The following is an 18,011-nucleotide window of genomic DNA, read 5'->3' on the forward strand; positions in this document are numbered from 1 at the left end:
TATATATATATATATATATATATATATTGTATGTATGTATATATATATATATATATATATATATATATTGTATGTATGTATATATTGTGCAAGTAAAAAGCATACTTATCAGATTCAGGGCTTAGTGATTTCCCTTCATTTCTTCTGTTTTGTTTTACGATGGAAAAAGGAAAATGAAATTATTTTTCCATCGATAATATACAAGTTTCTGTCGGTAGGGACTAGAGAGTGAATGCTTCATTTTATTTATCAGTCAAAGGACATGTTGGGTTTCTATATTAATGTGTCTGCCAATGAATCGGGAGCATTGCGTTATTCTGTTTAAGCCTGAATTAGCATTCTGCGGTTACATTTGACTGCTTTACTTTTCACTCAATCTAGACATTGGCTGAGACAATTTAATTACTTCTACAGTCATATTGTTGAAACTTGTGTCGATGATCCTTCTCTCATATGCTTGTCACTCAGTTGTATTGGTTTAAATGGTTTAAGTATCTGTGTTGTGGGACTCATATAAAAGTGGTGGTTGTCGGTTATCATGAGTAATTTACCTTCTTGGTCAACTTGTTTTGTAGCATCTTATTTTTGGTGTGGTGCAGGTATAGAAATCTTGTGGAAAGGGTTCTCAGAGCCAGGCTTGTTTATGGGAGTCCTAATATGAACAGGGCTGTAAGCTTTGAGTATATGAATCGCCAGTTAGTGTGGAATGAATTCTCGGTAACTTTTTCTCTTCCTTCTAGTTTGTTGCAGAAGCGTTGGATTTTTTACTAGTTTAGAACTAATTGTCACATTTCTTTCTTGATTTCAGACACATATTTTCTCGTAATGTGTTATTGTTCTTAACCATATGATGATTAACTCATTACCCTCTTCCATTTTCTCTAGAAGTGGCATTCTATTTCAATGCAAGCATGATACATATTCTCTGATTGTGTCCTGTTTCAAGTCTAGCATGGAAGAACTGTATTTTTGATGAAAATTTTCATCTAGATAGAATTTAAATGTACTTCAAGTTTCAAGTAGTTCATATAGGTTTTTCACTTGGTTTTCAGTGGTTCAGTATTGTTTAGTATATGCATGCATGCATGAATGTGGGAAGAAGGGTTTCAATTTTTTTATAACGTTATTGTCCATAATAGGGAGCATTTGTCCTCCTTAACGTTTAATTTTTTCTGCTGATAACAGGAAATGTTGCTATTGCTCCTTCCTCTTCTAAATTCTTCTACTGTACGAAACTTTCTTAGTCCATTTTCTAAGGATAAGCCTTCAAGCTCAGCCGAGGATGACAGTGCTTGTCCAATTTGCTTGGCAAATCCTACAATTCCGTTTCTGGCTTTGCCTTGTCAACACAGGTTAGGCATTTTTCTGACATCATTGTATTGTTAAACCAAAAAACACTATTCGTCCTATAAAAAAAGGAACAACAAAACAAAAAAATTAGCTGTGTTTATTCCAAAAAATGTAGGATACTGGAATAGAAGTTCAGACATACATGTTTTACTTTTCAATCAAATACTCAATTTGTTTTTTCTTGAATTCGGTAATGAAATAAATGTTATAAACATAAGAATGTTGGTTGAAATGTTATAAACATAAGAATGTTGGTTGATGTAGTTAGTTCTATGCTAACCAAATGAACAAAATTTAAATAACTCAATGTCTATTGCAAAGTTTCCTAAAAGAAAAGTCCAAATCAAGTATGATCGTACAATTATATATTTAGTAGAAGTATGACAAACAAGTCTAATCCGCAATCAGTATTTTTCTCCAATGTTTTTGAATTTCCTGCATGTTTGACAGTCCAAGCTTCTTAAGTTCACCAGCAGAAATTGAAAAGAACAATAGAAGATTTGAAATCCTGATGTTAACAGTCAAGTAACACTCATAGATGTATTTCCAAAGATAGCTGGATTTCATGTCTGTATAATTGTATACATTTATTCTCACAGTCTCATCAGCATAGGGATGAGATGGAGAAAATTATTAGCAACTCCTATTTATGTTTCTTTTTTTCTATCTGCCAGATACTGTTACTATTGCCTTCGGACGCGATGTATGGCAGCTCAATCATTTAGATGTTCCAGATGTAGCGAGCCTGTGGTGGCCATGCAGCGGCATGTGGAAGGTACTTCTACTACAAATCTAAAACGGTGATTGTGCCCCCAGGCAAAGGGAGCAAATACAATAACAAGTACAGTTATATTAATAGAAAAAGAAAAATGCTTCAATGTTGCATTTCATTTTTTTTTTTTTGCTTGAAGCATCATCACATGCTTACAGAGAATCAACTTCCCTGGAAAGGCATATCTTGTATTGTGTAGTAGGCCTAGTAGGGGGCTCATTCTTTTTTACTTCCCAATTTCATCTGTAGTGTTCAGGTACTCGCTGATTAGTTTGTGATTAAATTACCCTGCAGAAGTTGCACGATAAAATAATATGCTTCTTTCTTCACCCTGCAAAAATTTACTCTGGAAAGTTTCTGTGTTATTTAATTCAAATGGTCTGGATTGAAATTGAGTACTTTTTTTATTTCTTTGGTCTTTCCATTTCCACAAAGAGATTGATAATATATATCTTGAAACGGGTCTAATCATTATTTGAGTTATGTTCTAATAGTTAAGTCTCTTAATACCTTAATATTTCCATAAAAAAACACATCTTTGTTCTTGCATGCCAGGCAAATTAATATCAATTGATTGGTTTCTATCTTTGCTGTGAATTAATAACGTTATTATTTAAAAAAAATGTGTTTTATCATGTTGATGCATATTGCCATGTGGTTATAATTTTTTGACATCCACCAGTGGTGTCCATGATTTTAGAGTATAATTCAAGTTTATAAAAGTACTAAACTTTATATTGTATTAACTTCTACAAGCTATAAACTTACCAATTGAATGCATGTTATAGAAATCTTTAATATTAAAAAATCAATTAAAAAGATCAACCTATTCTTTGTTTTCTATCAATATAAGTACCGCATGTGTAGACACCTATAACCATTTTTTTCCATTTTTATTCCACTGCTTCATTTTGAAAAACCTAAACAACAAAAATGGTTATAAAACCAGGCTTAGTAAACCAGCCAAACTTCTGAAAATGATAAAATTAGACATAAAATCATTATCAAAGTTGACCATTTTGATATATTTCGAGTATGTTTTTGATGAACAAGAGGATGAAGAAGCAAAGAACAGGTGAATCACCTAAATTTCAATCTCAATTTTGTTTGTTTAGTTAAAATGATAAGTTATCCTCAATGATTGAGATAATGCACCTCTCCATATCTCGCGCACACAATACCGACATTTAAGCGAATCTGGAAAAGAGCAACATCTCAATCAAAATCCTGTCCAAATTATTAAGAGGGCTACATCCCTGGGACGATGATGGCTCAACAACAGCACAACAGGTAATGACAAAAAATAAGCTACAATTCAACCACACAATATCAAGGAAAAGAGGTCAAATTGCATAATAATCAATGAATAGAGAAGTTCCAACTGCGATCCATGGCATTTGCTGAACTTTCTTTTCATTACCAAGGAAAAGAGCAAAAAAAAGTGAAAATGTTTGAAGAATCAATGACCTGAATAGAGGTCAAAATATAAGACAGCCCTGAAGAGAATAGATACCATTCTAGCAAGCAACCGGGCAAAGGTTTAGAAGCTTTAAACTCCGAAGTTGTTCTATGCTCTTGTAATCTCTCACTTCGAACAAGGGCTTGTGCTCAATATTTGCAAGATAAATTATCTGTTTTCTCCCTGGAAAGAATAATGGGAAGATCAACGGAAACCTATATCAGGACATTGCACAATGTTTCTAAAAGAAAAATTCTGAAAACCTTGAGGATGGAGTATTAGGAGTTCAAATGATTGTGAAACTATTGTCTTTTATCATATTTCTGAAAGAAACAAAGAAGAGGATGATTTGATCCAAGTATCAAGTACCTCTACTCTACTGGAAGAAGTGCCATTTCAATTTCCTGAAGTGATTTTCCTTTCGTTTCCACTACATTTCTCTTCACAAAAATAACTGATATCAAGCAAAATGCACCGAAAACTGTGTACAGGATCTGGGCTCCTATTTGCTCCAGTAATGGCAGGAAGAGTAAACCGACAAAAAAGTTTATCACCTGTTTATGTCCCAACCATCAAGAATGTCAGGCATCTACAAGGTTTTTTTTTTCCTTAATTTCCATAACCTTTTCTTGTTGCATAAGAAGGGAAAACAGAAGAGAAGACAATAAACAGCGAAGGAACCACAAGCCAAACCAAAACAGAACAAAACATCCAATGAAGTTCTATTATCGATACATTAGCTTGTTTTATGGAGGTCGGATGTTTTCCCCTTTAAATTTTGTTCCATTGCCAAGATTGTAAAATAAAATCAAATATGGAAGCAAAGATCAAAAGCAGCACAGCAGTTAAATAAAGAGATGGAACATCCTAACAAAGTCATATCAGGTTGAGCTGAGAAACTTAGTACCCAGTGCACCGACATGCAAAATGCCATTGCTTTTGCTCGAATTTGACCAGGAAATATTTCTGATAGGAGGAGACTAGGAACGGGACCGGCACCAAGAGAAAATGTCAGAACAAACCTGCATAATTCATCTTCTCCTAGTCAAAACATACACGATAAAAATCTTCTTGATAGAACATTCTACATTCATTTGTCTAGCTAAGCATTCCGAGTTTACTTCAGTATTAGGATGTTAATTACTCACAGTAACATGCCACCAGCAGACAGATAGAATGCTTCAGTGCTGGATGGAAATGAGCTTGCTCCTACCACTTGGAGGCCCATTGACACTACCTAGAACAAAACATCGCATTGTCAAAAAAATACCAATTGCAAGTAGAAAGTACAACCTAATCAAGGGGCTCACCGAAAAGAAATTTGTATTGGATTTTTAGCTTTACCAAAAAGAAATTTAGTTATACAGGAGTAGTTTGCGACACTAGATAGGACCAAATAGTGCTATAAAGAGCATAGCCATACATCTATTTTGATTCCATAATCCCTGAAAAAGGGTCCTATAGGAACTTTCTATAATGAAAATTCCATATACAATACAAAAGTAATAGAACTTGAAAAATATCCTATAATAATTTAGTTTTGAAATTCAGTCTCACAGTTTCTACCAAGACATTCTTCTAAACCAAAGAGATTTTTTTTTTCCCGGAAAAGCACTGGAATAGTTACCATGCCTGAAAAACTCCCAAGAAGCAGCACCCTTCTTCCAAGTTTATCCATCAGTATCATTGCAACAATTGACCCTGAAGGATGAAAAAAAAATAAAAGGCATATACCAGCATAGTCTCATAGCGGAACTGGAAGATCATCCAATCAGAGCCAACGTACCTAAAAAGTTTGCTACTCCTATACAAATATTTGCGCGATCTGAAGGTACACCAAAACTTTTGAAGATAGTAGAAGAGAAATAGAAAACAGTGTTTATGCCAGAGAGCTGCTGTAAAGCAAAAAGGGTTGAACCAATGAAAATCACTGCAAAATTTGACATGTAAATGTAATAATTTAGAGAAAAAAAAAAAGTTTCATAAAGAGTTAGGAGTATGTGATAAACTATTAACTGATCAGTGATTACATTGTACATTACATTTGAAATGGCGGCCATGGAGTAAATCTGACAACATTACTGCTTCTGTATCATCTCCTCCATCAGGCTTTGACAATTCTGCATATGCATATTTAACATGTGCCTCTCCCAAAAGCTTCTCAAATTCAGCCTCAGCTTGAGAAGTTCTTCCACTCTGAAACAAACCCAGAAAAGTAAGTTAGAAATCACTTCAAAATGTAAACAAGAAAGGGTGCATGAAAAAGCGGGATGAAACAATATAAAGTAGCATAGGAGTGTGCGAGGCTTGATCTTCAATTTGTTGCTCATCCAATAGAACTCATGAGAGACCAATGCAGAATTGTAGAAACAGATTATTATTTGAATTTGGTGATATAACTTGAATTTATCCTTGAAAAATATGCTGTCATTCTGAAATTGTAAGCACGATGAATAATCATTATAAAGGCAGTCAATGGTGGAACTTTTGTATCTTGTGGTGTCATATGGAACTGGTTGACGGATTGAACCATGCCAGTGGAAAAACAGAGCAACTAACAATGAAATGAAGTAGGACACGAAGATATCAAAGACGATGGTTTACCAACATGAACAAGAAGGAAGAAGTAGAGATTAAAGAAAAGAAAAGGTTAACCGAGTCAGAATTCCTGGGAAAATGACTCAAATACTAGATATATCACTTCGGCTAGGCACGATATATCTATGTGAAATTAATTATATATGTGCATGTTTGGGGGAAAGAAACAGGACCTGTAATGCCCTAAACTTGCTTTGAACTCAACCAATTTACAATCTAGCACGTGAAGAAAGTGAACTCTCAAACATTAGTAGATAAACTTCCCAAGAGGCAATTGAAATTATATATCGATTATGACCTTGAAAAGCCAGTGAGGACTTTCAGCAGAAAACTCCATCAAAAGGGCAAGTAAAGCAGCAGGAATGATCGATACCCAAAAACAAGCCCGCCACCTGGGAAAACCTTCTAGTAAAAAAAACTGTGATATGTGTTGATGTTCATAGAGAAATTGAGAACTGCCTGCTCTTGATGGATATGAAGCGACAACTTTTATGTAGTCTTCAACCACACATTTTCTTGGACATTACTTACCAACCCACTATTCCCTTGGCTTGAAGTCCCATAAATAGGGATCCCAGAAGACCGAGACAAGATGAAATCTGAGTAAAACTCCCAAAAGTTCCTCTTACATAAGCTGGTGACACCTGCTCAAAATGAATAAGGAAGAACTAAAAGCAACTCAAACTGAAGTTGGGATCTTAATTTTAATTCCAGAGAATGGCAAACTGTACAAATTTATCAAGATATTATGTACCTCAGAAACATAAAGTGCTGCAACAGCTGGGCCAAGGCCCATCCCAGTTCCAACAAATAACCTCCCAAGAAGCATTCCCCAGAGATTTTTTGTGGTTGCACTGCATTCATATTGCAAAATTAAAAAAGAATGTACAAGAATCAATACAGTAAACAAACAGCATTTGAATATTTACCAAATATCAAGAACAAACGTGGGTCTATTGACTAGAAATGGATCACTCAGGAAGATGATTCACATAATGCTTACCTCATGGATGCACCAATTATCATGGGTAATGCACAAAGCTGTAATGCTCGACGACGCCCTACCCCATCTGCAATCCAGCCACTGAATAGAGATCCAATAAAGGCACCACCTAAACATGTACTTACTACGAGACCTTCACTTAAAGAAAAGATTTGATTACTTTTTTCCTTTAAAAAACACAAACAAAAGACTAAGGTCATGTTTGGTAACCATTTGATTTTTAAAAATTAAGCTTACACGACTTCCACTATGAGTTCCTTTGTTTTGTCGTCTACTTTTTAGGAATGTTTTCAAAATCCAAGTCAAGTTTTGATAACTAAAAAAAAAGTAATTTTTAAAACTTGTTCTTGTTTTTTTATTTTGGCTTTCAATTCAAATGTTTTCTTAGGAATGGCTATCAAATAAAGCCTAAAATATAAGTTTTTGTAAGTACCTTCGGCCAACGTACTCCCACTAAAGGCAAGGTCTAAGGAAATACTCTCTAAGGTTTCGTTGACTACACTGCATCATCAAAGATAAACAACTAATTGATTAAATCAATTTGAAAAACAATGGATAACAAAATAATAAAAATGATATATGGAGTGGTGATGATTGAGGACAAACCCAAGATGGTAGCCAAACAAAAATGAAGCAAGAGTCGCTACAATTACATGCGGCAAGGAGCGTTTCCATGAAGGGTATCCAGTTAATCGCACTAAAACATGTCGAGTAGTCAAGCAGTTAGTATCATTCCAGACAACAAAGCAATCATGAGAATCTTGACAGAGACATTGCTACCGCACCTGGACTCTCTTGTTTACCGTAAGCATTTACATGATCCTTTAACGCTACACGTTTGTACGTCGAGGATATGTCCACAACATGGCGCCCCCTCATGGCGTAATTCTAATTATTATAAACAAGCTCTCCTCAAATTCAGAGTAGAACAACTGCCTATTAGGAACCCGGTCTCAATAGGCCCTGGAAATTAATATACAGCAGAAGAAAAAAAAGACCAAACCAACAAAAGTAGAAACGATAAGAGATCATGAGTTTCATAAGGATGACGCCATGTCGATCTTAAGATCCAAAGGATCATAAATGTCCAAACGACAGCCATAATCAGCAGAGAGGACAAAAACCACGTGAATACAGAGTATGAACATAACTATTAGATAATTGAAATTTAACTTAATCTGTTCCGCCGCAACTTAAAACATGTCTACACGCACCGCTGATTAATTATAAAGCACGATCAGGAAGACATCCATGTCAACATCTCGTAACAATCAATCCAATCAATGCAAACACAATCGATCATTTTCAACAACAAATTACCTAAAACATAAATTATCTACACAAATAAAACCGGTACGCATAATTTAACGAACAGTCGAGGAAATGAGCAATAACATGCGAATGATCCAAAGATGAGAAGCAAGCGTACCTCTGAGATCGCAGAAGAAAAAAGCGAGAGAGCAGAGTGCGACACAAAAATGCTTGAAAAGAAGGTGAGAACGGTTTGAGCAACAATGATGAGGTTTCGGATCGAAGACGAAGGAATTTGAGCACTGGAAATCGGGAAAGGTGAGCGGTAGCGTACAGCGGAGGTTAAAAGCAGATGCAATGCAAAGCAACACAATGGAGTTGTCGGTTTCGGGGATTTGAGTATGGTTTGGTTCACTGCTAAAAGAAGCAAAGCGGTGATGAGGAAGAAGGAAGTGATTCATGAATCGTGTGGTGATCGTCGGGAAGCTTGAGAGAGCTCGTCTCGCAGGCTAACACCTGTGCTTCTTTGTCGGAACGGAGCGGCCCATTATTCATCTGTTCTTCTGCTCAGATTAAGCATCTTCTTGCCCAATCCTATTATGACACGTCAAATAAAAAAGGTCAATATTCCCGCCATCAAAATTAATTTTTTCCTATAAAATTTTTCATTTGGTTTTAAAAATATTGTTAAATTTTCAAATTAAAATAAAAATTAAAAATACTTTTTAAAAATTTTAAATCATTAATACTTTATTTAATTTTTTTAAAAAAAATTCATCAATACAATTAAGTTTTTTAAATAACTTACAATATATTATTTAAAAAAATAAAAATAAAAAAACATTTCTAAATTTTATAAAAGACGACGAAACGGTTAATATCACATTTTCAAAAACATCCATAAACTTTTAAAAGTAACAATCTTATGGTACGTATACCAATTAATTTCAAAATAAAGTGTTTGAAAGTTTCTTAGAGAGTCTAAAGTATTAAAAGTATCTTATCTTCAATCAATTTAAAATGCAAGTAGGGTCGTTGTAGTAAGGATATTAACTTGGGCATCTACGAAAGCCACTAATTTAAATAGTAAAATTTTATCGATGCAATATATATTAAAACACATTTAGAATAAAAATCAATATATTATTAGGGTAAGAGAAGATGAATTTAGCGAAGCATTTAGGATACCAAGAATGTAGTAATGAAGATAATAAGAGCGAGAGCTTGTTGTATGTGTAGATCAATATCTCGAGTCTCATCCCTAGGGTCATGTAGATGAAGATATTGTGATATGAAAGGCAAAATCTTGAAATTAGTTGAAGTGGTTGATCGGCTGGCTTCTCTATTCTTAATGGAGGGAACCTCGAGTGAGCTAAGTATGTCTAAGTTCTTAATAGTAGTGTGATTTTTGTGTACATTGAATCGAGTCAAGCCATACATAGTTTTTTCATTTATGATGACTCTATCGTACCATCAATGATCTTATTGATCTGATCCATTTCTAAGTAGAAAGACAAAAAATTGATATAAATATAAATAAAAGTACACGATGACAAAAAGAACGGGTTTTCTTGATTATTGTAGCTAAGGGTGTGTCAAAGATGGCAAGAATAACCCATATTCAATCTCATTTATGGTCCATTTATGCCATTTGCTTTGTCTTTATTGCCTTTGAGGACAAGTTTTCATCTTTTTCATGTGTATTTGTGAAGCTACTTTCCCTTTTTTCCACAATTTTCTCCAACTTTCCTTCTCACATTTTGTCCCTTTATTGTTCCTTGCTTGAATTTGAGCGTATTAATATTTGGTTCTATATTTTACTGAGGATTGCTGGTGTTGGATGAAAGTGTTCCACGTAGGTTAATTTAGAGAATGATCATGAATTTATAATCAAAGAATACATTCTCCATTGGAGTGAGGCCTATTGGGGAAGCTCAAAGCAAAACTATGAGAGCTTATGCTCAAAGTGGACAATATCATACCATTTTGGAGAATCGTGTTTATCTAACAGTTGGAAGGGAGTACTACATAGACTAATTGAGGGGATGATCATTGATTTATAAGTTAGGAATACATCTCTGTTGGTACGAGATCTTTTGGAAAAACCAAAAGTAAAACTATGAAAATTTATGCTCAAAATAGACCATACTACGAAGGTTCATGGTTGCTAACGTACTTTTGACTTTTGTTCATTTTATTCCACACATACTTTCAAATATCTACGTTGGTATTTATATTTTTGAAAGATCAAGCGATTTTCTTTTTCTTGAGTTGTTTTGATGTTTTGATGTTTTTAATGATTGAAGGGTTGTTCGGAAATCCGTTTGCAACTTCCTAGCCCATTGAATACTCTACTTGTATCATTTTTTTTTTTTTAAATTCGTATATTTAGTAAGCGCAAATTAAAAGATAAAAAAAAATGTTGAATATGTAAAGGACCGATTAGACATAAAATTAAAAGTTTAAGAAGGTTTCAATGATTTATACATTTTTAGACACCTATTTTAAATTTTTTCAGGATTTTATAAAACATTATTTAAATTTAAGAAAACTTATTAAACAATAACTTAAAATTTAAAAACTACACAGGTTAAGATTCAGACTAAATTAATAAAATATTCTTTAAAAAAATATTTTTAATACATGTCTCAAAAATATTAATGAAAATTTAAAAGTAATACTAAAAAAGATAATCAATAGGTTAATGGTAAAAACTTTTTAAAACTTTTTTTAAATAAAATGTAAAAAGATTAATAATAAATATATTTATATTTTTTAATTTAACTTAAAATAAATAAAAAAAATCTATTTTTAGAGAAAGTTGGAGGCAACCCATTAATTACACAGAGACATAAATTATGCTCAAATCCGGCGTTGACCTTTTGGTTTGACTCTCGGCCAGTTCTTAAGATTATTTATTATTTATTTAATTTGAGTCAATCATTCCTCATCACTTTTAATTAATTATTAACAACAATAAAATGTGTAAGCATAATTAATTTAAGTTTCTACCTTTATTTCATATTTCAACATTACTGAACATCTGTATTACTTTTTCAAAATTAATCATTTAACTATTTAATTTATTTAATCCACATTATTTTTTATAAAAAAGTATAAACACCACCAAATCGAAAATTATTTAATTGATTAGCAACCATACATTTCATTATTTAAAAAAAATAAAAAAAAAAGTTTTTAAAAATTTTCACTACACAATTATTATATTATTATATTAAAATTGGGAGGTAGATTGAGACAGGAACCGTTACGAAATACCGTTGGATCTTTGATCGAAACAAGTTAGAAGTTAGTTGAGTCGTCTTCCATCCAATAGCTAACAGTCAACCCCTACCAGTCTCTCTCTCTCTCAAAATCCATCAAAATTCAGAACGACAGTCCACTCCTTAAAAATCTCCCACTCCCCTTCTTCACCATCCATGGGTGCCGACATGTCGGACAATAATAATCGCCTCGCTTTCACCAAAGACTTCTTCTCCTCTCCGGCTCTTTCTCTTACTCTTGTATGTGTAATTCTATTTTTTTTTTGTTTTCTATCAAAATTTCCAGCTGCCTCTCTGATGGGTTTGTTTTTAATTTTCGAGGCGGGGGAGAAAGGGGATGTTGAGATGGAGGAGGTGGATGACGGGAGAGATGATACGACGGCGGTGGCCGAGGTTAGTAGTGAGAATTCGGGACCGGTGAGGTCGAGATCGGATGAGGATTACGTCGGTGGAAGAGTGCATGAAGAGAATGATGATGGGTGTCATGGAAAGAGAAGGAAGAAGTATCATCGGCATACCAACGAGCAGATCAGAGAAATGGAGGCGTAATTCATCCATCCCCATTGCTCTACTTTTGTGTTTTGGCCATTGGAATCTTTTGATATAATGGGTTCCATTTTTTAGGCTGTTTCCGGATGAGAAGCAAAGGCAGCAGCTTAGCAAGCGGTTAGGGCTTTCGTCGAGGCAGGTCAAGTTTGGTTCCAAAATCGTCGAACCAAATCAAAGTAAGTCTAACCATCTTGTTAGGAATCATGAACATAAGCTCGGGTGAGCTTACTTTTCATTTCCTCAAAAGACAGAGGTATTTGTTGCTGGTAAACCTATGATCAATATTTTAAATAGTCAATATGAGACTCCTCTTCCAACCATTCTCTCGTTGAACAAAGTACACCATAGAACCTCCCCTGAGGCTTATAGAACCCTTGAATAGCCTCCTCTTAATCGAGACTCGACTCTTTCTCTGGAGCCCTCAAACAAATACACCATTGTTCGACATTGAGTCAATTTTAACTACACTTTCGAGGGTTCCAATTTCTTTGTTCGATATTTGAGAATTTTATTGACATAACTAAGTTAAGGGCATAACTCTGATACCATGTTAGAAACAAATTCCTAGCATGGTATGATATTGCCCACTTTGAGCATAAGCTCTCATGTCTTTACTTTTAGTTTCTCCAAAACGTCTCATACCAATGGAGATGTATTCCTTATTTATAAACACATCATCAACCCCTTAATTTGCCGATGTGAGACTCGTCTCCTAACAATCCTCAACATTCTATTTGTTTATGCATGCAGGCGATTCAAAAGCGTCACGAGAACACATTATTAAAAGTCGAAATGGAGAAACTTCGAGATGAAAATAAAGGAATGAGAGAAATTTCCAAGCGAAAACTCGGTTGTCCAAACTGTGGCACTACCGACGCCGGTGGAGACGACGTCGCATCGACAACCACAGAGCAATTGCGCATTAAGAATGCTAAGCTCAAAGTCGAGGTAACATTTAAATAGATCGAGCTTAAACCCTTGCTCTGATTTAAAGTGTTCTAATTCACAGATTGAGAAACTACGAGCGGCGCTGGAAAAACACCGACCTGCAGCGGCGTCTCCGTCATACTCATCGGAGAACGAGCAAGAGACGAACCAAAGCTGCTTAGATTATTACACAGGAATTTTCGGGCTTGAAAAGTCAAGGATCATGGAGAAGGTTCATCAAGCTCTGGAAGAGCTCAAAACAATGGCCGCCGCCGGCGACCCTCTTTGGGTCTGCAGCGTCGAGACCGGAAGAGAGACATTAAACTACGACGAGTACTTAAAAACCTTCCATCTCAACAATAATTCTAACCTTCGTTGGCTCAAAACCCACATCGAGGCCTTTCGTGAGACGGCCCTTGTCTTCATGGAGCCCTCGAGGTTGGTTCAAAGCTTCATGGATGAGGTAAATAAACAAATTTCGTGTTCAACACAACTCTTTATGGAAATAACTGGCAGTGGCACAAACACTGTGTGCTATGATGAAAACCTAGATATTTATAGCAGAGATTAGACAATCTAAATATTTTTCTTAAAATATTTAAATATGTTTATTCCTAAAATAAGTGATTGATTCTACTAAAATGAATACGGGCTCGTATCATTATTGGGTCTGCCTCTATTGAAGTAATGATGATATTTTGACATTTCGAACACGGACGAGGTAAATAAACAAATTTCGTGTTGAACACAACTGTTTGTGAAAAACACTCCCACTCTTTATTAACACCAATCGAAAAAAGATTACAAGACATTTTAGACACTCTGCACCCAGTGATATACTTCTTGACATAAAAATCTAAGTACAGACTAACCATCTATTCCTAAAATAACTAATTCATTTTCCGAGAATAAATATGGACTCGTACAATTATTGGGCTTGACCTTATTAGACCAGTGATATATTTTATCCTTTCGAACATGGACTTTTGTCGTGTTTTTGTTCCTTAGATGTCTTTCTTCAATTCTCACTTATGGTTTGTTGGTAGAATCAATGGAAGGAGATGTTTCCTTACATGATCTCGAAGGCAGCTACGGTCGATGTTATTTGTAATTGAGGGGTTGCCAATTGGGATGGGGCAGTGCAATTGGTGAGCCTTAATTTTGAGTACGAGGCCTATAAATAAGAGCTAGATGAGTTAAAAATGGCTCATTCATTGTGTACTACAGATGTTTGCAGAGGTACAAATGCTTACACCATTAGTGTTCACAAGAGAGATGTATTTCATCCGGCATTGCAAGCAGCTCGGTGCTGAACGATGGGCAATTGTCGATGTTTCAATCGAAAATGTTGAAGATAATAATATCGACGTATCGTTGGTGAAGTATAGAAAACGTCCTTCTGGTTGCATAATTAAGGATGAACCTAATGGTCATTGTAAGGTATATTTTTGCTTAGAATCGAAAGATTCAAATCTCTAATCGATCGATAAAAGTGGAAGGTTTTTCAGGTAACCATTTGGAATGTCAAAAGAACAAAGTTCATAACTTGTTCAGAAGCTTAGTCAACAATGGCGGTGGCTTTGGGGCAAAACGTTGGATGGCAACTATCCAACTCCAATGCGAACGCCTTGCTTTCTTCATGGCAACCAACATCCCCATGAAAGACTCAACTGGTTAGCCCTCTTCTTCCTTCTAGCCCAACTTCGAATATACCGTTAGTAGTTACTCCGAACATACAAATTTTTTAATCTACATTCAACCGTTATTAAGAAACTATTACGATATAACCGCCTCACCAAATAATTTTTTTAGTAAGTGCCATTATTGCTTAGTTAACATTAATTTCTTAAATTCAAAAAATTGAAAATTAATTAAATAAAAACTTCAGGTTTATTTTCTAACAATCATAGCATATGAATTTTGAGAGTAATGTTTTTCAACCATTTAATAGAAAAATATGTAACAAAATTCTTGGAAACTTAGATTTCATGTATTGTAGAGTTAAAAAAAATAAAAATTTATAAGATAATAAACCAATTTTCGTGAAATTTTTCGAAATCAGAATTAGAATTCTATGAGCCTGAAATATTCTAATAAATGTAATAACATTTCATAAAAATTAGGATGATTAAAAAAATATATTTATAAATTAGTCTTATGTCACACCAAAATATATATATATATATATATGTATGTATATATATATACGTGTGTATGTATATATATATATATGTGGACGTAGCGACTATTGAAACTGTAAGTTTGAAACACTAGCGGGAAGAAAAAGCACATTAAAGTTGGCACAGAGGATGAGTTCAAGCTTCTCCCAAGCAATAGCAGCTTCAAGTTATCAAACATGGACATTAGGGTTTGTTCCAGGAAGAATCTTAGTGACCTTGGTGAACCCATTGGAGCTATTTTGTGTGCAGTTTCTTCTCTATGGTTGCCTGTTTGTCCTCACCTTCTCTTTCATTTCCTGCGAGACCAAGCTCGTCGACATTAGGTAAAACACTCGAGTATACATGAACATAGCTCAATTGTCCTACTGCCCATCAACTTTAGTTCCGTTGTTAGTTGTCAATTAGGAATTACAACTTTCTATAATGGTATGATATTGTCCACTTTGAACATAAGCTCTCATGACTTTGATTTGAGCTCTCCCAAAAAGCCTCATACCAATTGACACAATGGTATGATATTGTCCCTTTTGAGTGTAAGCTGTCATGACTTTGCTTTGTGCTTTCCAAAAGATCTCATACCAATTGAGATAGTATTCTCCACTTATAAACCATGATCTTCCACTACATTAACTGTGAGACTCACTCCCAAACCCTAAACCTATGAACATTTATTTGGTTCACAACTTTCATTTATTTAGTTCATAACCCTTGGTTCATAGCTTTCATTTATTTAATTCATAACCTACCTAACTCTTATTTATTTAGTTCATAACAGTTCATAACTCTCATTCATTAGTTCATAACTCTGTATTTAGTTCATCTCTCATCGTTCATTTTTTCATTTTGATTACATTAATATTTTTATGCCTATACAAACAGTTATTTAGGATGATTGACATATATTGAGTTGACATAAATTGAGTTTGATTAAATTTGAGTGTCATTTTTATTTGTTGAGTCACATTTGGATTAAATTTATTGAAAGACTTTGTAACGTGAGAGTACCAGGTATACATAATATAAAATGTTGGATGAAAATCTCAGGCCAATTTACGAAATTATCATGGTTTATAATCAAAGAATACTCTCTATGAGGCCTTTTGGAGAAGCCCAAAGCAAAGCCAAGAGAGGTTATACTCAAAGTCGACAATATACCATTGTGGAAAGTCGTGTTCGTCTAACAATAAACACTTTGATCATTTTTTTTTTTTTTTTAGTGGGACGCTATGTTTGGTGGAGATGAAGCTAAGTCGATTGCAAATTTAGCTAAAGGACAAGATCGAGGCAACTCAGTTACCATTCAAGTAACTAATGATTGGTTCATAAAATTTTAGATTTTTTTTTCATTTCCGAATGTCTAATGGAAAGGCTAAAAGTTGCAGACAATAGGATCAAAAGTGAGCAACAGCAGCATGTGGATCCTCCAAGACAGCTCCACTAGACGAACACGATTCTCTACAATAGTGTGATATTGTCCACTTTGAGTATAAGCTCTCATGGCTTTGCTTTGGGGAAGCTTTGGACTTCCCCAAAAGGTCTCATTCCAATGGAGTTAGTATTCCTCACTTATAAATCGATGATCATTCTCTAAATTAAAATCTTCCATCATCCAACACCTCCCACCAATGGAGTTCTTTGTTCGATATTTGAGGATTTACCAATCTATTGGCACGACTAAGTTTAGAGCATGACTCTGATACCATGTTAGACGAACACGACTCTCCACAATGGTATGATATTGTCCACCTTGAGTATAAGCTCTAGTGGCTTTGCTTTGGGCTTCCCCAGAAGGCCTCATTCAAGTGGAGTTAGTATTTCTCGTTTATAAACCCATGATCATTCCCTAAATTAGTCGATGTGGGACTTTCATCATCCAACACCATAAACTCGTCGGAATCCATGGTGGTTTACCCCGGAGTAGACGTTACCGGCATGCAGTCGGTGATGACAGGCTGCGATTCCAGCAGCCTCACCATTCTCCCTTCCGGCTTTTCAATTCTCCCCGACGGCTCTGTGTCCAGGCCGCCCCTCCTCATCACCCGACAGAAAGACGACAAGACCGCCGACACCAACGGCGGCGTTATGCTGACTGCCGCCGTTCAAATCCTCACCGACGCCTCTCCCTCTGCAAAACCCACCATTGAATCCGTTGAGTACGTTAAAAACATCATTTGTTGTACACTAAAAAATATCAAAACCTATCAAAACCAGCATGCGCTGTGAGGAAGATTGATACCTAACCTATAATTTATCCATATAGCCTATATTATCCTTTTTTCCATGTGGGTTTTTCTTTAATTTGTTTGAGTGGAGTTAGTTTTTATGTTACAATTTTGATTTTAACGAACCATCGTAAACGATGCAAACAAAGTAGTACGTTAGCTATAAAATTGAAGAGGTCTATGGAGCATAAGTGAAAGTATATCTGGACTCGCCTCATACCTTTTGAAACATAGAAAACAAAATCATGAGAGCTTATATCGAAAATGGACAAGATCACATTATTGTAGAGACATGGAGAGTTTATTCTTCTTAATGAATGATATCAAATTTGTTGGATTTGACTCAGGATCGAAATATGTCCAAACAAACAAAGGAAGCACATGATAAATTTGAGGGAACTTTCAATTCTTGTGTT

At 34.9% G+C, this 18,011-nt stretch overlaps 2 protein-coding genes and 1 pseudogene across 6 annotated transcripts in view; 2 read left to right on the top strand and 1 right to left on the bottom strand.

Moving 5' to 3' along the window:
• LOC111790732 (peroxisome biogenesis protein 2-like) overlaps positions 1-2,462 on the top strand; it is a 4,516-nt gene extending 2,054 nt beyond the window's left edge. The window contains exons 6-8 of the mRNA XM_023671763.1: positions 600-717; positions 1,186-1,352; positions 2,025-2,462. Of these exons, the coding sequence (XP_023527531.1) occupies positions 600-717; positions 1,186-1,352; positions 2,025-2,154 (415 nt within the window). The 3' untranslated portion in view covers positions 2,155-2,462. The remainder of the gene's footprint in view (positions 1-599; positions 718-1,185; positions 1,353-2,024) is intronic.
• An 875-nt stretch (positions 2,463-3,337) lies between these two features.
• On the bottom strand, positions 3,338-8,973 carry LOC111790730 (probable plastidic glucose transporter 3). Of its 5 annotated transcripts, none has more exons than XM_023671759.1 (15): positions 8,612-8,973; positions 7,968-8,070; positions 7,789-7,879; positions 7,616-7,683; positions 7,183-7,315; positions 6,934-7,033; positions 6,711-6,847; positions 6,478-6,571; positions 5,612-5,777; positions 5,368-5,511; positions 5,209-5,282; positions 4,730-4,818; positions 4,489-4,603; positions 3,951-4,135; positions 3,338-3,764 (listed from the first exon to the last, which is right to left on the bottom strand). In XM_023671759.1, exons 2-14 carry the CDS (start codon positions 8,059-8,061, stop codon positions 3,953-3,955), a joined length of 1,488 nt encoding a protein of 495 aa, XP_023527527.1. In that variant the 5' UTR covers positions 8,062-8,070; positions 8,612-8,973; the 3' UTR covers positions 3,338-3,764; positions 3,951-3,952. The 5 variants fall into 5 exon arrangements, with proteins under 5 accessions (XP_023527527.1, XP_023527526.1, XP_023527529.1 ...); XM_023671758.1 differs by having other exon boundaries at positions 7,968-8,145; XM_023671761.1 differs by having other exon boundaries at positions 6,711-6,823; positions 7,968-8,145; positions 8,612-8,971.
• A 2,830-nt stretch (positions 8,974-11,803) lies between these two features.
• Positions 11,804-17,652, top strand: LOC111790000 (annotated as a pseudogene).
• Positions 17,653-18,011: the final 359 nt, after the last annotated feature.

The sequence above is a fragment of the Cucurbita pepo genome, chromosome LG03 (assembly GCF_002806865.2).
Source record: "Cucurbita pepo subsp. pepo cultivar mu-cu-16 chromosome LG03, ASM280686v2, whole genome shotgun sequence".
Classification (NCBI taxonomy): Eukaryota; Viridiplantae; Streptophyta; class Magnoliopsida; order Cucurbitales; family Cucurbitaceae; genus Cucurbita; species Cucurbita pepo.

What these genes read in the sequence shown, in the direction of transcription:
- LOC111790730 (XM_023671759.1), bottom strand. Translation starts at nt 8,061, where the DNA reads ATGAGGGGGCGCCATGTTGTGGACATATCCTCGACGTACAAACGTGTA. An exon ending in CGGTAAACAAGAGAGTCCAG is followed by an intron (nt 7,880 to 7,967) that starts GTGCGGTAGCAA and finishes GACATGTTTTAG; the next exon opens with TGCGATTAACTGGATACCCT. An exon ending in TCTGCTGGTGGCATGTTACT is followed by an intron (nt 4,604 to 4,729) that starts GTGAGTAATTAA and finishes TGAATTATGCAG; the next exon opens with GTTTGTTCTGACATTTTCTC.